At 34.3% G+C, this 11748-nt stretch overlaps 1 protein-coding gene across 1 annotated transcript in view; it reads left to right on the forward strand.

The window, feature by feature from the left end:
* The window catches only part of LOC103609751 (serine/threonine-protein kinase tousled-like 1), a gene marked incomplete at its 3' end in the record, with an annotated part of 19422 nt that extends 16173 nt beyond the window's left edge, over positions 1-3249 (forward strand). Inside the window, exon 2 of the mRNA XM_008594041.1 lies at positions 3131-3249. Within this exon, the coding sequence (XP_008592263.1) occupies positions 3131-3249 (119 nt within the window). The remainder of the gene's footprint in view (positions 1-3130) is intronic.
* Positions 3250-11748: the final 8499 nt, after the last annotated feature.

Consider the following 11748-nt stretch of genomic DNA (forward strand, 5'->3'; position numbering starts at 1 on the left):
GCAACCCTCGGTGTTGCGCCCGCACCTCGCTCAGCCAGTGAGCGGGAACCGGTCTGTATGTGGGATCCGAACCCTCGGCGGGAGCGCCGCCGCGCTTCCCAAGCGGCGCACTTATCCAGTGCGCCACCGGGTCAGCCCCCAGCACTTTTTTTTTTTGATAACAGCCATCCTAATGGTTGTGAAGAGGTATTATTATGGTTTTGATTTACATTTTCCTAATGATTTATGTTGTTGAGCATCTTTTCATGTACTTGTTGGCCATTTGTATATCTTCCTTGGAAAAGTTTCTGTTCAAGTCCTTTGCGCATTTTTTAATTGGTTTTTTTGTTGTTGTTGAGTTGTAGGAGTTCTTTATATATTCTGGATATCAATCCCTTATCAGCTATATGATTTGCCTATATTTTCTCCATTCTGAGTTGCCATTTCACTGTTGATTGTGTCCTTTGATGCACAAAAGTTTCTAATTTTGATGAAGTCCAACTTACCTATTTTTTCTTTTGTTGCCTGTGCTTTTGGTGTCATATCTAAGAAATTATTGCCAAATTTATGTCATGAAGCTTTTCCCTTAGATCAGTTATTTGTTCTATTGTGAGGTTCTAACTTACTCTTTTTTTACATGTGGATATCCAGCTTTTCCAGCACCATTTGTTGAAAAGACTGTCCTTTCCCCATTGCAATGTCTTGGTGCTCTTTTCAAAAATCATTTCAAGTGAGGGTTTATTTTCTGGGCTCTGTATTTTATCCCATTGATCTATGTGTCTGTTTTTATGCCAGTACTTATTTTCAGAATGTGATGTAATATTTTCAAAATAATATTGTGCCAGGTAGAAGTGATAGTTTTTTTCTTTTATAATAAAGTAAAACTTCAGTAGATTATAAACTCCAGTGCCAGTGCCAAGCTTAAGACTTAGCAGACTTGGCATATAATATGTGTTTGATTTAAGAATCATAAATTTGAAGCCACAGGGAGTTTGCCAGGAGAACAGAAGGTCATGGATTGACCCTTGGGGAATATTAATAGCTGAGAGAGAACGGGGGGAAACAGAAAAGGTATGATTGAATTGTGAAAACTAGAACTATGTATTTTATTTTATTTTTTTTTCCTTTTTTGTCTTTTCTACTGACCGGTAACGGGATCGCAACCCTCGGTGTCACGCCCGTACCAGGGACCGGCAACGGGATCGCAGCCCTCGGTGTTGTGCCCGCACCACGCTCAGCCAGTGAGCGGGAACCGGTCTCCACATGGGATCCGAACCCTTGGCGGGAGCGCCACCGCGCTCCCAAGCGGCGCACTCTCCAGTGCGCCACCAGGCCGGCCCTGTATTTTTGTTTTGTTTTTGTGCCCTCCCCTCAAAGGAATAGATACAGTTTCTGGTATAATGGCAGGATTATTAAAAAATGGAAGCATTGGTGATACTAAGGATGATGTGGTAATAAATAACCAGTTTGAGGAGAGAATTAAATGATAATATCAATAGCATGAAATGCAAGGAGGGTTTTTAAAAAGACATAAATGTGGGCAGAAGGAGGCAGGAGGGTGAAGATGCTAGAGAGATGGCGTACACGTGAATGCAAGATCCTATGGATGTCAAGAATGAGTGGGATCATTCTCTCGCAAGCAGACTCAGAGAAAGAGAAGAAAAGAAAGAATGAATGGGATCAAAAGCAAGAGCTAAAGGGTTTAATTTTTTCTTTTTGGTGGCTGGTGGTAAGGGGATCTGAACCCATGACGTTGGTGTTACTACACTGCTCTCTAACCAACTGAGGTAACTGGCTGGATTTAGCTTTTTAGAGGGAGTTATTTCTTTTCTGTGATGGAAGAAAGAGGAGTGTGGACAGGGGAAGATATATTCAGGTACTGGGATGCAAATAAACCTGGAAGGATGGCCACTATCCATCCAATCCTCTATCCAGATGAGGATGAAAGGTAAGACAGGAACTTTAAAAATAAGGTCTATACGAATAGTTGTTAACCTTTAGTAGAGAATGGAAGGGTGTATGGAAGAGGGGCTAGTATAGTTTGATAATGCTCCCCAAATCATTCTGGATTCTGATAATACCCTCCCTGCTCTCTTTGAGAACCGCTTATTTATGTCAGTTCTAGAAATTCATTATTGAAGAACTAGCAGACATAGAATACTTTTTAACAGTTTCTTTAAACTTCATCTAGAATTTGTCATGCTTCAGTCTGCTAGTAACAGTTAAATGCAGGTGCTAAATTTTTTCCTGTAATTTTCAAGGTGATTGTTTAATAATAGATGTTACCTCAGTGATTTGTTTGCTATATGTATGTGTGTTTCCTCTACCCAGTGGAAATTTAAAACTAAAACTGTCAGCAGTAAAAACATCTTTAGTGATGTGACAGTGACAATACAGTTCTTCCCAGTTTAAAATGTAATTAGTCAGATACATAAAATAATTAAGTGGTAATGTCATTTAATGTCAAAATTCTGTATAAACTTGATTATAGACATTATACTAGGAGAGCAATATTTTTCAAACTATGGGCCTGTGGTCCATTCATGACTTATTCAGTGGTTCACAACCAGTGGGGTTTTTTCCTTTTTAAAATGGACTAGAATAGACTAGAAAATAGACATTGTGTGGGACTCATTGCAGTGCAGTAAGGTTAAGTATTTTGTGACACTTTTTAATATATGTATGTATGTATGTGTCTGTGTACTGAATTTAATGGAAAATATATTTCTTTTTTTTCCTTTTTGTCTTTTTTACTGACCGGTAACGGGATCGCAACCCTCGGTGTCGCGCCTGCACCGGGGACCGGCAATGGGATCGCAACCCTCGGTGTTGAGCCCGCACCGCGCTCAACCAGTGAGCGGGAACCGGTCTCCACATGGGATCTGAACCCTTGGCGGGAGCGCCGCTACGCTCCCAGGCGGCGCACTCTCCAGTGCGCCACCGGGCCAGCCCTGGAAAATATATTTCTGACTGAGGGTTGCAGTCAAAAGAATTGGAAACCCATCATAGGATGTTTTGATAAATGGGTGTGGACATAATAAAAATAAAGTCTCTTAATTTCATGTTTGTAGCATTCATTCATAAATTTTTATTGACATCTCAACTAACCATATACATATATAATACATGTATATATTTTTTTCCTTAACAGGTGCAATGGATGAGCTTCATAGTCTGGATCCAAGAAGGCAAGAGTTATTGGAAGCTAGATTTACTGGAGTTGCAAGTGGAAGCACTGGGAGCACTGGCAGTTGCAGTGTTGGTGCTAAAGTGAGTAAAATTTTAATTTTTGGCAGTCTTGTATAAAATGGTCTAAAATATATTTCATAAAGGATCTCTTTGTATGTGCTTAGAAAATTATTACTTATAACTTTTATAATATGTAGAAAAAAATCAGTGGTTTCTAATGGCGTAATGTATTTCAAGGGCATTATGTTATACTATGTTTCACGGGAAAAGGAGTTTGGATTGTACTGCCTTTCTCTCGTTACATAATTTTTTATCCTTCTGGTTCTTATCACCCATGTTCCTGTCTGTACATCTAATCCATTACTTCTAACTACAGCATAAAACTTAATAGTGAATCTTTTAGGTCTTCCAGCAATAGAAAAAGGTTGTCTTCAACTCCCCAGTACCTCAAACTGCAACGAGCATTCTTGTACTTGTTCTCTTGTAGACCTTTGTGAGCACTTATTTAGGATATATTCCCAAGAACAGAATTGTTAGGTCCATAGGATATGTATAGACTTAAATTGAATAAATAGTGCAAGAGTGCTTTTCGGAATGATTGTACTAATCTGTACTTTCAGTAGAGTGCACAAGTGTTTCTGTATCTCCACGTCCCAGAAGCACTTGGCATCTTCCACATTTTTCATTTTCAACAGTCTAATAAGTATACAATGATATCTCACTGTTTTGCTTGTACCATCAATTATTTTGAGCATTTCTTCACATGCTTGTTAGCTTTTTGGAAGTCTCTTATAAATTATTCTAATTCTTTGTTTTTCTATTAGGATTACCTTCTTTTTTGAATGATTTCCCCATGTTTCTTGTATATTCTACATATTAATTCCTTGTTGATTTTATACATTACAAGTAACTTCTCCCATTTTGTCATATGTATATTAACTTTGCTTAGTATCCATCATTGTATAGAAGTTGTATGAGTCTACTGTACTTTGGATTCTAAGTTTGTCATCAAACTTACCAACTTTTTGCCTTATGGTCTGTGTTTCTGAAGTTTTGACTACCTCTTGGTTTACTAAGGAAAATAGTCATCACTGGGTCAAATAGATGCTGTATATTTATAAGTTATTTTACTAATAATTTATAGAAATAGGAATAAAAGTTATGAAAAACAACTTTATTAGAAATTTTGATTAGAATTACATAGTGCACCTTTTTGTATCAAGTAAATTTTGGTACACAAACATCATAAAAGATGAAAGAATACTTTGATATGTCCTTGGAGCATAATGAGATGGTCCAGGTTCAGTTCTTGTTGCAGAATATTATATGATCAAGTTCTTCAGTTGAATGACTAACTGAGAATACCATGTTTCCTTTTTTCCTTAGAAATACATTTTTAATTCATTGATTTTTGAATTTGAGAAAATTCATCCAGGATAATGTCATCTAATGACTCTTAAGATTTCACTTATGCAGTCAATGTCACTATCTTCAGTTTTTGTTTTTGTTTTTTAAATGTTAGTTGCTGTCACTGCCTTTATTCATTTAAATTTTTTATTGAAACTTTGCTTGTACATATTTATGGGGTTCAGAGTTATATTTCAACACATGTATACAGTGTGTGTTGATCTATTCAGGGTAATTAGCCTACTTATCATTGCAAAACTTAATCGTTTCTTTGTGATATCAATGTAAGAGTCTAAACATGCTGCTGTGTATCTCTCTCTTTTCTGATTTGTCTGATAATTGTAAGGTGTCTTCCTCTCATTTTCTTGGCCGTTGTGGGCAGAAAATGAAAATTTCTGAATTCTCAGGTGGAGTTAGTAAAAGCTAAAATCAGACTACAAAGATGGTATCTCTAGTCTTCTATACAGTCTTGAAAGACAATGCAAGGTGAAAGATGATGTAAGGCAAGAAGAAAACTGAAAGGTGATGATTTATTTCACTGTTGCATCATCCTTTTAGTTCATTAAATCCTTATTGTTTTTCTATTGCTACCATAACAAATTACTGCAAACTTAGATGTTTTAAAAAAGCATAAATTTATTATCTTGTAGTTCTGTAGATCAGAAGTCTGACCCTGTCTTATTGGGCTAAAACCAAGGCGTCTGCAAGGCTGCGTTCCTTTTTGGAGGCTGTTGGGGAGAATCTATTTCCTTGCCTTTTCTAGCTTCTAGAAGCTGCTACATTCTTCGGCTGGTGTCCATACTCCTCCATTTTCAGAGATAGCAACTTCACATCTTCCTGGCATTCTTCTAAAGTCATATCTGTCTTTGGCAACAGTCTAGAAAGGTTGGTTCTCTACTTTTTAATACTCATGTGATTAAATTAGGCTCACCTGGATAACCTGGGATACTCTCCCCATCTCAAAGTCCTTGCTCTTACTCACTTCTACAAAGTCCCTTTTGCCATGTCAGGCAACATATTCACAGGTTCTGGGGATTAGGGTGTGGATATCATTGGGGGACCATTATTCTGCCTATCACATACCATCATTCCTCCGTTTTCTTCTTAATTTAGGCTTTTTTCCTTTTATTTTTTATCATAGTTATGAATAATTGATGAACAGTGATGAATAATGATGAAGTAAAACCTAATATGATGTAATAACAGAATATTTCAAAATACAGGAAAAAGAGTATGAGTAAGATCCCATAGTGTGTTTTAGATTTATGAAAGGGTCCAGTTGACATTTGGTAATTGTGAGACAGAATAAGTCTTACTCTATTAAAAAATAAATTTTATTTTTGTTCTTTGGATGATCGCTAAGAAAGAAGTCCTGAAATATTAATCTTTACAAATAGAACAGCCTCAAAAAAGAAGCTCAAAAACTAAAATTGGGTCCTGTGAACCTTGATAGTATCCTACGAGTTAAATACTTCTTCTACACACTCGGGCCACAAAAATATTGTTTCTTTTATTAATTTTATAGTTTTACTGTCATATTTGCTCTTTAATCTATCTTAGGTCCCTCTTTATGTAGTATTGGTAGAGATCCAGTTTTCTTTTTCTCCTCTAGTGAACCAGTGTTCTCCACAGTGCTTCTTAAATCATTCATGTTTTTTCACTGATTTGTGATGCCACCTTTATCTATATATGATTTATATATGATAAATATACAAGGAGTCTTCAGAAAGCTCATGGAAAGATTTGTATTTTAATTCTATTTTTTCACAATCCTTTTTGAAGTACCCATGTATATGATTGCCATTATATATATGGGTCTGTCTCTGAAATTTATCTTATGTTCCAGTGGGCTTTGTTCTTGTATCAGTATCACATTAAAAAAAAAAAAAAAAAAAAAAACTCTTGTGTTTTGATATGTCTTTTTATATGGTAGGACAAATCCCTTCTTTATTCTTCTTTTTTAAGGTCAACTTAGTTATTTATGGATTATTCCCTCATATAAAATTTGAACATCTCTTCATAAGCTTGTTAGCATTGGGGAATTCTTCTTTTATAATAGCTTATTTGTATCTTTTCCCTTAAAAGATTCAAATGTAGTTTTTATTCTGAAAGCATTGCATTTATAGATTAATTTGGGGAATAGTGGCATCTTTATAAGATTAGATTGCCCCATTTAAGTACCAGAAATGTCTCATGTATTCAGTTCTCTCTCTGAAGAGTTCTTTTGAATTTTTGGTTTGTTCTTACATACTTCAAAGTTTTTGTGATTAATACTTTTTTTATTATGTTTCCTATATTGCTGGCCTAGGATGTTTCTGGTTTTTATAGTTTGGCTTGTATTTTAGCAGTCTTGCTGATGATCTTTTTTATTTGTTGTAATAGTTTGTTGATTCTGTACATTTCTCTAAGGGAAATAATTCTCTTCCAAAAATGACTATTTTCTTATAACTCATATGTTTATATTATTTTCCTTATGTTAGTTTTAACCTTCAGTACTATGTCTTGTTCTTGTCCTGTAAGTTTCTCTGTTAAGTGTTATGATTACTGTAGGTTTTGGGTATAGAACTATGGCCTAGTCAAAGAAGAGCCTTTCTATTTTTGGTTATTTAAGAAGGGTTTTTTTTGTTTTTTGGTTTTTTTGGCTGCTGGCCAGTACAGAGCCTTAACCCTGGACCTTGGTGTTATCAGCTGCACTTTTGTTTGTTTTAAAAATCATAAATGGTTTTTAATTTTTGAAAGTCTTTTTGTTGGTGGTTAAAAGAAGATTTTTCTCCTCTGAATTATTAATGTGGTAATTAAACAGATTTTTTAAAGAAAATGTTAAACCTTGTTTGCATTTCTCTGATAAACTATTTGATTATGATGTACTACTTTTAAAAATATATTTATGGGTTTAATACATGATTATTTTATTTAGGATTTTTACATATATTTTTTAAGAGAAATAGATGTACAGACTAGGAGAGGGGTAGTTTAGTGAGTTTTGACAAATATATACACTCATGAAATCTAAATCCTTCTCAATATACAGAACATTTTCATTACCCTACCTTATCTGTTTTATAAATCACTATCACATTAGTCCCATAAAATGAACTAGGCCCCTTTTACTATTTTCAGTTTTTTTAGACATCCTATATATGACAGGAAATTTTCGTGGAAATATAAGTAGACTCACTATCTCAGCCTGGGGTTTGTTGAGAGTGGAGGTCTTTTACTACTATTTAAATTTCTTTAATATTTATTTAGTTTACTAGTCTATTTCATTACAGCTTTTCAAATTTGTTAGTACATAGTTATAATACCTTTTGAAACCTCCCTTGTTATTTCTTTCTTCATATTTACCTTTTCTGTTCATTCTAGCTAGAGCTCTGTTTGAGCTAATGAATATTTCAAAGAAACAGTTTTTGTTTTAATCTATTTCACTGTTTTTTATCCCCTCTCTTTTTCCCATTGGTTTCTGTGTTTGTAATTTACTTTTTATTTTGGATTTGTTTCTGTGGCTCTTCTTCCAGCTATTGAGTTGAATTCTAGTTATTTTATTTATATAGATGCATGATTAACATACAATAAAATGTTTAGCTCTTATGTGTTCAGTTACAGGATATTTTTCCTTCGTAATTTTTTTTTTTTTTCTTTTTGTCTTTTTTTCGTGTCCGGCAATGGATCGCAACCCTCAGTGTCGCGCCCGTACCGGACCGGGACCGGCATCGGGATCGCAACCCTCGGTGCCACTCCCACACCTCGCTCAGCCAGTGAGCAGGAACCGGTCTGTATGTAGGATCCGAACCCTTGGCGGGAGCACCGCCGCGCTCTCAAGCGGCGCACTGTAGCAGTGCGCCACCGGGCCGGCCCTTCCTTCGTAATTTTTATTAAGATATAATTTCCGTTGTAAAATCCACCCATTCATTATATAGTTCTGCTGTAAGTTTTGACAAATACGTACAGTTGTATAACTACCACCACAATTAAGATATAAAATGGTTCTGTTACACCAAAGTAATCCCTCATGACCCTTTGTAGTCATCCTTTCTAGTTTTCCCTGGCAACCACTGATCTGTTTTTTGTTCTTCTAGTTTAGCTTTGCAAGAATATCAAATAAATGGAATACGTATTGTAATATGTAATCTTTTGGGGCTAGCTTCTTCTAACTCAGCTTGATGCATTTATTTGAGATTCATCCTTGTTGTTGGCTGTTATCAGTAGTTTTTTTTAGCAATCCGTTTCATTGCTAAAGAGTATTCCATTGTATGAATACACCATACCTCTTTTTAATCCATTTCCTGGATAAGGAACATTTGGGTTGTTTCCAGTGTTTTGATAATTAGGAATAAAGCTACTATAAATATTTGTGTTCCCTTCTCTTAGATTTGAAAATTGTTTACATGGTGTAAATACCACACAAAACAAAATATAGAGCATTTCTATCCTTACAAAGTTTACTACTCCTTTTCAGTCAGTTCCCACTTGTCAAGCCTCTTCCCACAACCTGTATCTGATTTCTGTCAATACAGATTAATTTTGCCTGTGTTTGGATTCCTTGTAAATAGAATCATGCAGTGTACTCTTTTTTATCTGGCTTCTTTCATTCGACATAATACTCTTGATATCCGTGTTGTTGATGTTTTAGTAGTTCATTCTTTTTGTTGCTAATGGTATTCCATTGTGTAGATATACTGTAATATGTTACCCATTGTAGAGTGACATTTGGATGTTTTTGATTTTGTCTGTTATAATAGGTTACAACCTATTTGTCTGTTATAATAGGTTGCTATAAACATTTTTTACAAATGTTTGGTGTACTTATGTTTTCTTTTGGGAAAATACTTACAAGTAGGATAGATGCGTTTTTAACTTGATTAGAAACTGCCAGATTTCCGAAGTGTTTCTACCATTTTCTACTTCAGCCAGCAGTGTATAAGAATTTTAATTGTTTCACATCCTCTCCAACATTTGGTCTTGTGATTTTTTAAAATTTTTGCCATTCTAGTGGTTGGGAAGTAGTATCGGCTCATTTATTTTATCCTTTTCTTGTTTCCTGATTAATGCTGCCCCTTTAAGCACTGCTTTTGTTGTGTTCCACAAATTTTAGTAGGTGTTATTTTTGTTATTCAGATTTATATATTTCGTAATTACCTTTATTTTCTTTTTAAATAAGGGTTATTAATGTGGGATATTCTGAGCCATCCTTCTGTTATGGGTTTCTAATTTATTATGTTAAAGTTGGAAAATGTAGTTTATGTGACATCAATCCCTGAATGTGCCCTATTTTATAAACATTTTGTATTTAATAGCATTTTTAAAAAAATTTATTTTTAATTGCATGTATTTGTGGGGTATGGTGTGTTGTTTCAATACATGCATATATTGTTCAGTGATTCACTTGGGGTAAATAATATATCTATCACCTGAATATTAGTCTTTTCTTTGTGGTGATCACAGAAAAAATCCTCTTTTTTAGCTATTTAAGAATATACAATACAATATTATTAGCTATAGTCAGCCTAGAACACTAGAACTTATCCCTCCTATCTACTTGTAACTTTATACAATGTAATACATCTTTTCCCCAACCCCCCACCTTACCCCCACCCTTCCCAGCCTATGGTAATCGTTTCTCCTCTCTATTTCTGTATCTAATAGGTCTTAATTGTATTTGTTTATATCTTAAATATTGCATTGCATTTTCAACTTGATCTTTTTCTGAGAGAGCTGTATTAAAATCTTTGACTACGATTGTTGGTTTATGTATTTCTGCTTGCTGTTTTATCAATTTTTGCTTGATATATTTCTAGGCTATACTTTTACATACATTTATCTTCCTGTCTGTTTTTCCTTTTATTATTACATAATGTTTATTATTACCTTCAGCTTTGTTTTGGTTCATATTTGTCTTGGTATATGTATTTTAAATACTGTGTTTTAAGTGTGTTTCTTGTAGATAACATGTGTTTTATGATGGAATATGAGCGTTTTGTCTCTTAAATGGTGAGTTTTGTTGATTACATTTATTATAATTGTATTCTAACTTGTTTCTGCCATCTATAGCCTATTTTCATTGGACAACTGAAATTTTTTCCTGCTGTTTAAAGTATCGTATTCTATTTTTAGTCTTAATGATGATATTCTATACTCATATTTATTCCTCTTTTCTCAAACCGTGCATTCCTGTGGGTTTTTCTCTTTTTAACAAAATGCTCGTAAGTTTTTACTGTGAAAAAAATTTAAACATTTTACTGTGAAAAATGTTTATAAGTTTTAACTGTGAAAAAAAATAAGAGTTGAAAATATGATACAAGGAATACTTGCATACTCTTTATCTAGATTTAAGAGATGTAAACAGTTTTTCCAAAATTTGCATTCATATATACACACACACATACACATCCCTACTTTCTCTCTTTAGTTCGCTGTGGTCTCATGGCTCCTTTTTTATTCAACTGCTGTAATCCGTTAGTGTCATTATTCTCCGATATTCAAATTGTCCCAAATTTGGCCAATTGAAACTCCTTCAAACTGTCATTTTTGAGATCATTTATCAGTCTTTATATTTGGACACAACAAAATGTTTCTGGTTCACCCTGTACTTTTTCTGCAGTGAATGCGAGGAGACATTTCATCAAGGATTCCTGCTTCATTTTAGTGGAGAGTGGTGCTTAGGAACCAAGGTTTGGGTGCTGGATATGCTTGTTGTTATGTGGTAGTCTCTTAAAAGGATGCTAGCTAATGTAGAATCAGAAAAATCACCATTTAATATCCCCTGTGTAATTACTGATTATAGCAAGGATCATCAATGGATGTTATAACCATTTAGAAAAGTGTTTTAGAGAACAGTATATTTACAAAGTCTTAACGTTTTCTCCCATAGATTAGTTATTAATTACAAAAGAGAAAGTAAATAAATCTAGGTGAAACTACAGAAAGATATTGGTGAGCAGTGACTCCTATAATTTTATTTAAATTCACTGTGAGAATGTGCCTGTGAAATGCAGATTATTGGGTAGACAAATTTTAGTAATAGTAACATTAGGAGTTTGTGATGTGGAAGTAAAAGCAATCCAAGGATCAAATTTCTTTTTTTTTTTTTGGTCCTTTCTAAAGGGAGTAATAAGTTTTTCTTTTTTCTTTTTTTTTTTTAATTTTTATTTTGTCAATATACAATGTATATGATTA

The sequence above is a fragment of the Galeopterus variegatus genome, unplaced genomic scaffold (assembly GCF_000696425.1).
Source record: "Galeopterus variegatus unplaced genomic scaffold, G_variegatus-3.0.2 Scaffold10045, whole genome shotgun sequence".
NCBI classification, from domain to species: domain Eukaryota; kingdom Metazoa; phylum Chordata; class Mammalia; order Dermoptera; family Cynocephalidae; genus Galeopterus; species Galeopterus variegatus.